This window comes from Meriones unguiculatus, chromosome 3 (assembly GCF_030254825.1).
Source record: "Meriones unguiculatus strain TT.TT164.6M chromosome 3, Bangor_MerUng_6.1, whole genome shotgun sequence".
NCBI lineage: Eukaryota > Metazoa > Chordata > Mammalia > Rodentia > Muridae > Meriones > Meriones unguiculatus.
The window spans coordinates 72,973,826-72,986,885 of NC_083351.1; the positions used below are offsets into that span (position 1 = coordinate 72,973,826).

The window sequence follows — 13,060 nt, forward strand, 5'->3', positions numbered from 1 at the left end:
GATGAACTTAGACTACAATGTTAATTCCATAGCCTACCACCTTTTATGATATGACCAACCTGAGATTCAGCTCCATTATCTGAGAGGAAATGGTCTTTACCCCACAAAGTTACTGGACGATTTTAGCAGAGAACTTAATTCAAAGATCTAATATCATGCCATCCTCGATAGAGAAGGCACTCAATAAATACTACTTGTCATCACTACTGTTAAACAGTGCTCAATAAATAAACAAACAAATAAATAAAGCTAGAAAATAAATTTTTAAAAAAGAAATCAAGGTCTTCAGTCTCTAGAATTATCTAGTGGTAAGGAAGAAAGTCCATTCCTGCCCTAACAGTGCCAAGGAGTAATGTCTCAAAGGTAGTGGTGGACCTGACATGTTTACTTATTGCCACACATCTCTGAGCACAGCAAGGAAAGTGGGAGTGGCCAGGGGCTCCGAGTGAGAGCAGCATAGATACTAGAACTGTCCTTTAAGCACAAAGGATAAAGCAGGAAAGAAAATTTGTAGATGCCTAAAAAAATGAGTACTCTTGTCACAACTTTCAGCTTGAGAATCCAGTTAATATTTTAACTTGTTGGCACCTAGAAATGAGCGCCTTAGGGAAACAGAAGGTACATAAAAGGTTGACTATATTCCTTCCAATAACAAGCATGGATTGAGTGTGTCAACTTCATGCTAGTTCAGGTAGTGATATGCTGAAAATAGTCCATACATGTTATTAACCATGTGGCAGGCATAGTGAAAAGCAGCTTAAAATTCACAGCCTTTGTGAGTCATACTCGGTAGAATGACTTCCTTAAATACAAGTATCTAGAATCCAAGATGATCTAACAATTGAAACAGTTTCATATAGAAACATCCAAGAGGAATAATTCCAGTTGGATGCTGTGTTGTGGGGTATATTTCGAAGGCTGTGAATTTGCTTTAGCATACACTTACTTGTATTTCTATATTCTGTCTTTCCAGTGTGCACTTTGAATGACTCTCAGTTGCATGTGACCCTCCTTCTCAAGTTTTTCTCATTTCAGTAAAAATCAGCTGTGCCTGATAAACCAGTCTCATTCTTTCTCCACTTACTCCCTGAGAAGATTTTACTAATGGTCTTTAAAACCTTCCTAAGATATGCATGCTTTTCTAAGTCTCCAGTACCAGGGATTCTGGGTTCATTCCAGGTCTAAAAGATTTGCCGATACAACTGCCATGTTATGATGTAGACTAGATACAAATAATAATAGTCTAATATTCTCAAAAAGTGTGATTTTCTTTAAATGTTATCAAGAGGCAAGATTAGCTATCCCATGCCAGGTTTCAAGACCAACGGTCTATTCCTGTTTGAGAGAAAAACAAACAAACAAAAACAAAAACAAAACAACAACAACAACAAAAAGAAAACAGCCTCTAATTCTTAGGCTGGCATTACTTGCTAAAGAAGAAAACTCACACTTTCTCTTATGAACCCCTCTCCAGTTGCTGGTGCCCAAGGTCCAGAAGATGATAATCTTGAATCTGGTTATACGTTGGTGTAGATTTAAATATCGAACAAGGAAGAAAGCAATTTGAGAGGAGAAGGTAAGAGAGCCATGTTTGCTTTTCATAATTACATTTGAATTCTTGATAAAATGTCCAAGCACAAGTTTCTTCTGGGAAGAAAAAAACCAAAACAACAACAAAAAAAAACTAGTTAGCTTTGTGTACCACACTTGGTACACATGAATCAAGGCATAAAACAGTCAGAAAGATGATAGATCAAATTAGAGCTGAGCCCTGAGCTGATGGGGACACCCTTGTGCTCCAGCTCAGGAAAACAGATCCCACACTTCTCTAATTCAGTTATCATTTACTGAGGGTAAGGGTCCACAGGATGCCAAGGGAGCAGCTTCACCACTAGACCATGCTCTCCAGCTCTGGGTCCTGTTTGCGGGAGTAATCTTTACAGGTACAGCTAAGGCTACTTTATCTTCAAAGAACTCCCTCTGGGAAGATCAAGGAAGGGACAGAGCTGCTCCCCAGAGTGAGGCTAGCTTCATGAGATTGTCGTTAGAAAGAGGTATCTTGAGCCAGGAGATTGAAAAAGTGAGCAAGGCAAGTCAGCCCCAAGGAAATTTCCTAACAAATACCAACCAAAGGACCCAACGGCATCCTCCAGATCATTTGTCTGAGTATAAAAATCCTTCAACAGTGTTTAAATGGGATTTTTCTGAGTTCTAAAGTTCCTTTCTATAGGCTTAAAGCTGTGCTCTCTCCCATTCTTGGATGTTCTCTAAGACCTCTGGTCAAATCCACTTTTCTTTCATTCGCTTTTTATTTGTCTGTTTTGTTTTGTTTTTTGGTCATCTTTTGTGCAGCCTTTAAAGTCAATGGCTCCCATTTAACCTCTTGCAAGAGAACTCACTGGAGGAATCAGATGCTCACAGAACCAGCCTGCACTAGGGAAATGTCTGTTTAAAAAGAAATTGCTAGAAATCCACATCTACCCATTTATTCTTCTGAACTGTTTTTGATCTGCATCTCCAAACCAAATTCATTCATGACAGCCTTGAAGTACCTCTTCAAATGCCCAGCTATCACATATCAAAAGGGGAACCATCATTTCCTCACCATCAGAACAACACGCTACTTAAAAAGAGTGAAAAACACTTGGGGCTAAAGTTGGTGGGAATGCTAATACTGGCATAGACAAGAAAGGCATTTGACTTTCACCCCTCTTCTGTGATCAACAATGTGGTTGTCAAACCCCAATTTGATCCAAGCCACTTTCAACTAGAGCCAATTGTACATTAGTCACTCCAAATAATAACAGAGCAAATAAATAACTCCCCTGAAGGCTGCCAAGCCCTGGAGCGACAGGCATCAAAGAGGTCTGCTGGCCTTGGGAGCTTGCCCACCTGCAGTGAGCTATACCCACCCTGGAACCCTGGAACAGCTCAGAAGTTTCCCAGGCTCCAGGGACCAGCTGAGGAATTAGATGGGTCCTGGGAGGGGCCTGCAGCTGTACCTTCCCTAGGGAGACTTTCTCTCCTGACTACATGGAAAGGGTTCTTCTGTGGGGCAGCTTGACCTTGAACTGGCACATGCTAACTCTTAAAGATAATTTATTCCCAGCTAAAGAAGTTATCCTTTGCTGAGACAGAGACCCATGTTTACTGCATGGGATATTTGTTGGCTTGCATTGTTCTATTTCCATCATTTTACTAAGTATCCATAACTTACTAAGCATTTTTGCAATTCTAAATTACCCATATCAAGCTAAATAAATTGAATTTCCATTTTAATTAGCTCATTTTGTGGAAAGAAATGTACATGCTAATGTGCATATACCTATTAAAATATTGCATGAATCGACTGCAGTGTTGATAGGAATGAAGGGCAAACTATTACAAATATAACTGTTTTTGAGTTATACCAGAAAAATTGTAAAAGTTTATCAGAGTGATAATACACAGTGTATATCCAAAGAATATAGGTTTTTCTCATAAAATTTAATTAAGTTATACCATGAACATGTTTTTCTAGAACAGAAAAACATATTTTTTCAGGTATATCTGCTTTCCTAATAAGAAATACAGTGGAAAGTATTTCAAATGATTTAAATTAATCAACTTACAAGTTTGACCTACATTGAACTCTACTTGATATTTCATATATTCTCATAAACTGTTCAATAATGAAATATATAAGGTAAACCGGGAAAGAGAAGAGTATGAAAAGAAAGACTTGATGGTCTTCTTCCAAGCTTTAAACATGCATTTTACCTTAAAATTAATTAATTAATTAATTACTTAATTGAAGAACCATTAGGCTTCCTCATTTAAATTGCTTCTAAAAAATACAATGCAAATAGAAAACAGTTTGGTTTGTTTATTTTATAGTAGCTTTCTTTTCTTCCTTTCTTTTTAAGAACATGAATATTTAAATTATATTCCCCAGAGCTTTAGGGTGTTTTTATTTCAAGCCAAAGATTCTAATCATGGGGTATAGCGCTCATTTGGTCAACTGTCCACGATGCTAACACACAAGATTGTTTTTACAATCGAAAGCAAAACCCAGTGACTAGGAAACACGAAAGTCCATATTCTCAGGATGTGAGGTAGGCTATTGTTAAAACATTGTTCTAAATCTTTGCATAATTTCCACTCGTTTTATTTTAAAAGATTTTTCTCTCCTTCCTTGGGATTTTTACCAAATTATATTCACTATTGATTTAAAACTGGAGTGCCTTTTCTCTGGGCATCCCAAAATCTTTCATGGAAAGATGTCACACAGAAAGATGATTTCTGCCCTTCTTCTATTATGGCACAGAAGAGAACAGAAGAATGTGTGATAGATATCAAAATCCAGATAACACAAAGAAAATCTAATCTTATATATACTTCTAATATTAAAGGCAAAGTCTACCAAACACATTTAGTAATTTTTTAAGGAAAATTTAGGAGACAACAATTTAGATCCTTTTCTTCCTCTACAGAGGACTCCAGAAGAAACAGTGCTCAGGCATGGGACCAGGCTACTTGAACTACACAGGGGCTTCAGCCAAGTCAATAAGAGATCATGCAACAGTTTCTGAGAAGCCATCAAATACTGAAAATATCTGGAGATGAAGAGCAAGGTGAACACATTTTGCATGTAGGTTTCCATGAAGTACACTCATGATTTTTATTAATCTATTGACATCCTGTGTAGAGAGGTATGACAAAAGGACCATTTGTCAAACAAACCTAAGTGTCTTGTTACTCAGAGTGAGCTCCCCAGCCCTAAGCACTGCCAGCATCCAGGAGTCCTTAAGCATGTATGTACAGTCCATAAGGAGGCCTAGGGCATCACAACCTTCCTTATTGGAAGATCCTTGGGCAACTAGCCTGAACCTGAAAGCCAAAGCGGCAACTGCTGTGCCAAGAACTCTAAAAACCTACATGTGGCAATAATAAACATTTGAGCAATGTAATGTGTATCCTTTAAGATAGGAACTAGAACACTGGTAATTAATAAAAGAAGCCATACCTGTTTCAGTTTAGCCTTTTTTAAGACTGTCTTCTCACTTAAAAAAAAAAAAAAAAAAACTATGATTCAGATTTCCTTTTCTTATTTCCTGTCACACATCTTTCTTCCTCCTCATTTCACTGGGTCAAACTTACCATCTGGCATCTTTAGCAATCTCCAGGTATTCTGCAAAAATGGCAAGGACAGTAGCAAAAGTAAGAAATGAGAAAGACGGGATTTTAATAATGTGAGCTTGTGTTTAGCAGAGTGTTTTACAGTTTGTCAGTGTTACACCCACTGAGGAAGCAAAGCATGTCATCAGCATTCCCATCCCTGAGCTTAAAAACAAATCCCCACATTTCCTGGTAACACACTCATCATCACATACTGGGCAATATCCATGACAGCAGTGACCTGCCAGGTCTCTGAATCCGCTCCTTTATTCCCTCATCTGTATCGGAGCCTCCATCAGCAGGGCCCCAGAAAGGACTTGGATTAGGTTGCACATTTGGTTAATGCCAGCCATTGGAGGTTACACTTTCAATTGGGGGTCCCTTATATGAAATATGTTCTCCAAAACTTGATGGGAAGCTGCAGAGATGGCTCAGTGGTTAAGAGCATTGGCTGTTCTTCCAGAGGACTTAAGTTCAATTCTCAGCAACAACATGGAGGTTTACAACCATCTATAATGAGGATATGATTTCCTCTTCTGGTACTTATGAAGAGCTCTCATAAACATAAAATACATGAAAAATAAATCTTTAAAAAAACTTGATAGGAAAAGTCAAATATCCCAGACCTTGAGCATACTCAACTTGTGAACTTTATGTAGTAAGAGAAAACTAAGAAAAGAATGATCTAGGAAAAGAAAAGGAAAAATTCTTTGAAGATGCAGGAGTGGCATGTATGCGAGTGTTGGAGAACCGAACATAAAAGATAAGATGGAAGGAGTCAGTAGAAGGCTCCTGCATCTGATGCTGTCCATTTCCAGACTTCCTCTTGTACACTCTGGTTTTTTGAGTCCTCCTATTAAGACAGAAACTCTGAAGCTGTGAATTCGGATGGACCCAGGCATCCGGGTGTTCACACGTTGAGTTAATCCAATGAACATTGAAGACCAGGATTTTTCTAGGTTATCTGACCTCTTATTACACACATATTGGCTTTTAGGTTTGATTTGAGAGGCTAATGGGAAAAAAATTCAATTAATTAAACAAAAAGAGAGATAATTATATTTAATGTAGGAAAAGAAAACATTCAAACTAGGGAGCTACAAATATTTGTTCTATTGCAGATACATTCTTGAAAGAAGCCGCATTGCTTCCTCTAAGCTTTCCCTGTTCAGCCTACAAGAATATATGTTACAGATATATAATGGGGAAAATAAAAGTTTGAGATTCTGACAAGCAAAGGCTTCATAGCTAGGCTAGAATTGAGATGAAAACAATATGTTGAGTTTGTCATAGAAGGTCAGGTGGGATGTAATGAAGATAAGATCCTGCAGGTCTACCGGATCGCTGAAATAAAAGCAGTAGAATGAGTTTGGAGACATTTCCTCTGGAAGCCTGAGGATATCAGTAATAATGCATGATGTTTGTCCTGAGGCAAGGAGACATCATGGTAAAGGACATCATGGGATTGGATCATGATTAGCAAAGAAAATGGCTAGTATTCAGAGCTATCTTTTGTTCACTTGTCATGCTTCTGTCGAGCATCTCTGATGGGCTTTTGCTAAGTACTGTAGGGCTCTGGAATTGAGGAAGACTGGCCTTTCCTTTAAGGGATCTGTAGCTGAGTGAAGCTAGTACTGAGCAGGAATGGTTAGCTAAATCCAGTGGCCACTCTGATGGAAAAGAAGCTATTCTCTGATGAGAGTGATGGAGACAGAAAGTTCCCTTGATGGGAACTTTGGCTTGGACCAATTTTTGTGGCTTCAATGTGTGACAAATGGAGTAGGACTGCTTTTTTTCTCCATATATATATGAAGAAATATATATATATATTTCTTTAGAGTACAATCATCTCATATCTCGACAAATCTAAGAAGAGCCCTCAAGAGATGAGGTATCATACTTTACAATTATATTTATTCTAAATAAACTCAGGCTGAATTTTTAAGTTATCAGGTCCATTTTCATTGCTGCTCCATTATATGGCAAATGTGAAATGAAAACATGAAGAAATCAGAGTTTATTTTTGTCATCTGCACTAAATCACAAATGCTTTTGAAATACATATGTAATGTGATAAAGCCTACTATGGGCTCTCTTTTTGTTTCTCACTGGAACCACTTAGGATAAAAGTCGAACTACTATATATCCTGCTGTGGTTAACTGCCTTATGTATACCTCAAATAGATCATAAACTTAATGAAGGTGTATTCATTTATCTTTGTAACCAAGGCAGAGTATATGATGACAGTGAGGTAAATAGAAGTGGTAAAAGTCTGTTAGAAATAAAACAACATCAAGTCTCTATCAGTTCTTCAAAGTAAGATTGGGCCACAGTGACTCCTTCATTACTTATTCATGGATGGTGGCAAGAAAGGAAAAAAGAAAAGAGAGAGGGAGGGGAAAAGAGATGGGGAGAGAAGGAGAAAGGAACGGAGGAAGGGAGAGAGCGAAGAAGGAAGTGTTTAAACGGGAGTCTAGATCTGTACACACCTATAATCCCAGAGTGCAGGAGGCTGAGTGATGACTGTCAGCATCAGGCCAGCCTGAGCTACACAGGAAACCCCACGTCTTAGAACAAGACAAAACCCAAAACCACAACCATCAAAATGGCAGTCTAGAGCTCAGCATAGAAAAAAAAAGAGAGAGGGAGGGACGGAGAAGAAGAGAGAGGAAAAAAGAGACTCAGCTTTTCCCATGGAATCACAAAGGGTTGTGGGAACATTGGGAGTTTTGGAAGCAGGATCAAAAGGAAGAGCAGAGGAGAGAAGAGGAAAAAAGTTTAAGGTAAATGTCCATATTTGGAAGCTGAGGGAAGAAATAAAAGAAAATTGAGAAGATGAATATCCAAACAGTTTGGCCTATATTTGTTGTTATTATTACGTTTGTGGAGTTTAAGAATTCTACTCTTAGGAAAACTGTATTATTCTTTTTTTTTTATTTGAGATAGGACTTTATCTAAACTCATGACAGTAAAATGACTCTAAACACAAAGCACACTAGGAAAAGTTAAAGTGTATTGCTCAAAATGTCTCAGGCTTGGACTATTGTCTGTGGTATCATTGCCTATCCTTAAGCCATAGGGAATTATGGTGAGTATGAGATGCATGATCAAATACACATGTGCTACCATAGCTACAACCCCTTAAATAGTGTTTTTCCGCAGTTACCCTTTTAAATATAAGTCCCTTACACTGAACTTCATAAAGGGTGTGTTGTAGTTGCTGATCTAGAAAGATTGTAGCAGCACCGTGCAAACTGCCATCTACAAGTCTGGCTTGTAGTACCTGGAAAAATGGCCCAGCAGATAGTATCTTGACCGCCATACACACTGAGAATTAAAAGACTTCCTAAAGAAAAGCCAAGGCCCAAATTCTTTTCAAGCCAATCCACCCAGGATGGAAAAAGTAGGCACAGCTCCCAAAAAAAGAGGCCAGAGGTCCATATCTGCATGTTGCTTTGTCCTCACTCACAGGGAGAAAGCATGGCCTAGGCCAGGGAACACAAGAGCCCTTCCATTTGTTCATTAGAGCATTGTCCAGAGCAGAAAGCACGCCTCATCCATCTCAGCTTTACCCACAAAGCCTGGGTCAGTATGAGGCTGGATGATCCAGTATAAACCAGACCTCAAAGTAACTCTTGGGAACTCAGGCGTGGAGCACACTTGCTGTCCCACTGCCCTGAGGAGTCTCAGTTGGGCCTTAACATCAGTAAAAGAGTCAAGGAAAAGTCCTTTGTCACCACATGCCATATAAGAACACCAGTGTTTTGGCAACTGCCATTTTTAACCTTAATTCTGACTTCAGCTTCCTGTTAATGTCACAGCATTTCATACAGCTCAGGTAAATTCCAAGAACACACTGAGAAATAATAAAATCACCACACCACAAATGCCAAGAGAGGATGCCACTAAATGGAGAAATCAAAAGTATTTCCAAGAAAAAATAAAAAAACTTTAAACCTAACATATTTGATTCTTAAGATTAACTTGGTTGGTAGAAACAATTAGAGATCTTGTGTTATTTTCAATGACCAGGTTTTCCGAAAATGCAAACCAGGTCACTAAATTGCAATACACACACACACACACACACACACACACACACACACACACACACATATTTTTAAAACTCCAATCTTGCTACATACTGCTGGTTGTAAGGACCAAATAAGAAACATGAAAACCACCTAGAGGTGGTGGTGCACACCTGTAATCCCAGCAAGAGGGAGACAGAGGCAGGAGAATCTCTGTAAGTCTGAGACTAGCTTTGTCTACATTGTGAGTTCCAAAACTAAAAGAGAAACCTTGTATCAAACAAAAAACAAAGGAAAAGAAAATTAAAAAAACAGGAAGAAAAGAAAGAAAGAAAGGAAAAATGGAAAGAAACAAAGGAAGGAAGGAAGAAACAAAGAATGAAAGGAAAGAGAGAGAGAACACAAACGCTTTTGCTAAATAAGTGAGTTTGGTTTTGGTTCCAGGTGTTATAGAAAGGGGTCCTGGAAAACAGACAATCACATATTTTAAATATAAAATACACATAATACACATAACACAATATGTAGTCAAATATATTCTATTCTCATCCCCTATGGGATAACATTTATGAGTCAGATGGTTAAAATATAATGTTAACACTAGCTCTGTCTCTTTCACAGCTCTACCTCTGAGGATATAAAGTGTTTGAGCCACAAACAAACAGCTTGAATCCAGAATCTAGAGGGGCAATAATCTGTATTTAGTTGGGTGGGGACTGGGGAAGGCATGGCATATACAGGCAATTCATTAAATGAGGACACTGTCTTGACCTGGGTCTATGAGCAACAGGACAAAGATTGCCTTCTAAAGACGTTAATTCTAATGGGAGAATCTAAACCTTAGAAAGTTTCTAGAGTTCAAAAGAACGGAATTGAGATATTAAAATAAAATGACTTAAAAAATCTCATCTTCTAATTTTGATGAGAAACAACTGAAATAACTCAGGTCCCAAAGAGGAGTGGGATAATACTCATCCTAATTTCACTTGAATTTAACTGGACTCTAAGTGTTTCTAATGACTTGGCCTTGAAGATACATAATTTACTTTAAAAAGCACATAATGACTCTGGAAAACACCAGCCTTCTGTTCTGTGTTGGCCGACTTCTCTTTTGTTTCATTCTCATTACCTTTTAATATTCCCACAAAACAATTCATTCCCAGATGATCAAAGGGCTAAAATAGGGTCTGCTGTTTCATCACTTCCACATTTGCCTGGGATCGTGAAATTGCTCCATTATGTTGTTAGTTCAAAAGCTTTTCTTTGGTAGTTCCTGAAGTGTCTTCCAGGCCCTTTTCTCCAACACACACACACACACACACACACACACACACACACACACACTTTCTTAAACTACTGGAGAAAAGAATGCCTGGTAGTTCCAGAAAGAAAGCTGCTGACTAGAGCTTTCTTACTTTGTTCTCCCCTTAAGTGTGCATTCCCTCCTCACAGGAGCTACTCACTCTGCGTCCCTGGCCTCACTCTGCCCCTACAGCGCCAAAGCCCTTATTAACAGGGACACAGGAATTAGTTAGCTTTCTATGTGTAAACTACAGTGTGCTGTTGTATTTATGTGCCATATCATATTCCAAATAAGTGTGTATATGCATCTACAGGCATGCACAAAGGAAGTGAATACATTCCTCTAAAAATATATTATGGTTACAGCTGGAATATCACCTCGGAAATTCTGGCCATCTGCTAAACTAGTCTTTACCACACCCTGGTTCATTTGGATAAAATTGAAAACCTAAATGCTCGTGTGCCAGTCTGTTAGTATAATTAACACCCCAAGAAAGGATAGAGTTCAAAGCTTGTCTTTGAAACTTTGCAGTGAATTGCTTCCAGAAGCATTCCTGGACAGGCTGGAAGGATAGGGAGGGTAGGCTGCCCTGGAGAGATGTTTCTCTGTGAGCAGGCACAGGAGGGGCAGGCTGCCACCCATGTACCACACCTAGAGCGGCAGCAGCTGGCAGTTGGCAAGCTCTGGGGCAACCTGAGAAGCAGAGGTAGGAAAATAAAAGCTTCGCGCTGGAACACTGGAACACCTCTCTCTCTCTCTCTCTCTCTCTCTCTCTCTCTCTCTCTCTCTCTCTCTCTCCCCCTACTAGCCCAGACACACCCACCAAGGTTTTACAAAGAGCACAAATGTGCCCTCTCCCGCGCTTTGCATGCTCCAGCAGGTAGCAGGAATGCCATCCCCGTGCACTCTCAATAACACAAAAGCTTCTTTCCTTCCTCCCATCCAAGCATACCGCAACTAACCAAACTCGTCCCCCCAAATTTCCCTCGGCTGGTTTGCCTTCTGGAGCAAGTACCTTTGGAAAACGCAGTCCTGTTAGCAGACTCCAGGCAGTTCCTCTCCATCTCCAACCCCCCTTTACTGCAGGCTGCCAGGAAAGTGGTTTGGGGGCAGGCACACCCCCAGAGACCCTTCGGAGAAATCCACGGGGTGCTTTAGCTTTGCACTTACTTTGGCTTGCAGACGTCCTTACTGCCTACCACGCTGTCTTTGTTGCACAGTGCGGGCGAGATTTCTGCCGCGGGCTCCAGGTACTGCTGGCTGCTGCTCCTGCCTGGGCGGCTGCGCGCTCCCCTCTTCTTGGATGGATGACTCAGTGCTTTCTTTCTTCCCCTCGCTCCACTTTGGATTTTCTTGTGCTCTGCGGCTTCCTTGGCGGGATTTTTGGACGGGAAGGCGGGGAACTTGATCCTGTCTTGACTCAATTACACCCTGTCAGGGAGGGAAATGGAGAATGGGAGGGATGAGAAGGAGCAGGCTGTGAGGGGGGAGGAGGGGTGTTTTGCCCCCGAAATCTGATTGGGAAGCTTATGAAAAGCAGACTACTCTAGGGGCAGTCTTTGCCCAAACGGATTTGCGTGGAGAGACCCGGGACTATAAGACTGTTCTTGGCATCCACCGAGCTCGGTATTTCTTTCACTAACTCCCAAACACCGTCATTTTTTTTTTTTTTTTTTTCTCTCTCATGGGTCCATACCTCGGCTTATCAAGTCAGATATCTTAATTGGAAAACTAAGATATGGCATTTTATACACTACAATTCTGGCCCAGCGCTTTTTTTTTTTTCAAGGTGGTATTCGGGGTGGGGGAGCTGTGTGCAGATGAGGCTGCCCCTAGCCCTCCATCCCTAAAGGCTTTCCTTGCCGGAAAGTCCAGACTGACTTCTGCTGCCAGGCTCAGCCCACCTGCAGTCACAAAACTGCTAAGCACTTTTTCTGGGTTGTCACAGGGAGTGACAGCCCTCTGAAAATTCCCAATTAAATGTCACTTTCCTTTAGGGGATTTTTCCTTTCTTGGCTTCGTTGGTGCCTCTAGAGTCACCTATTTTTGTGACACGCTTTTGGCAAAGAAGGTAGGGGAATCATCGGTGTGGCTCAAATCTTAAGTTTTCTAAGACTCAAAGTGGACTACCTGGCTTTCTGAAATTTGCCTCAGATTTCAGAGGATAAAGTATCACAGAACAGTTGACTCTCACATAGAAACTTATGAAAAATGGTGGCATAAACTCAAATTTACTCAGACATACTCAGATTATGAAATCATCTCCAATTTCTCACGATTCTGAAGTTACATCTCTTCAACTCAATTAGTAGATCTTTATGAATTATGAATTGAACCCTCATATCATAGGACCATTTCTCTCCTAAAATTAGAGCCATTAGTTTATGGCAGGTTGTTTACCTATACCAGTGTCCAAGAGTCATCAGGACAAAGATGTGACCCTGCAGGATCAGAGCTTTTAATCCATCAATCTTGTTTCCTGCCTCAAAGGAAGGAGCAACAGAAATTCATTTGCACACCTAAGTCTGTCTTCTCAACAGTCTATTCTCCTAAATTAATTTTCCACAC

General features: G+C 40.0%; 1 protein-coding gene and 1 long non-coding RNA gene across 7 annotated transcripts in view; one reads left to right on the forward strand and one right to left on the reverse strand.

The window, feature by feature from the left end:
- Positions 1 to 12,015, reverse strand: part of Ptn (pleiotrophin) — an 88,045-nt gene extending 76,030 nt beyond the window's left edge. For 2 of the 6 annotated variants that reach the window (XM_021638200.2, XM_021638199.2), the window contains exon 1: positions 11,508 to 11,656. In XM_021638200.2, coding sequence (XP_021493875.1) covers positions 11,508 to 11,556 — 49 coding nt within the window. In that variant the 5' untranslated portion in view covers positions 11,557 to 11,656. The other 4 variants (XM_021638202.2, XM_060380197.1, XM_021638203.2 and 1 more) reach the window with 4 other exon arrangements.
- Positions 10,990 to 13,060, forward strand: part of LOC132653089 (uncharacterized) — a 39,377-nt gene continuing 37,306 nt past the window's right edge. Inside the window, exon 1 of the long non-coding RNA XR_009590758.1 lies at positions 10,990 to 11,198. This is a non-coding gene — a long non-coding RNA (uncharacterized LOC132653089). The remainder of the gene's footprint in view (positions 11,199 to 13,060) is intronic.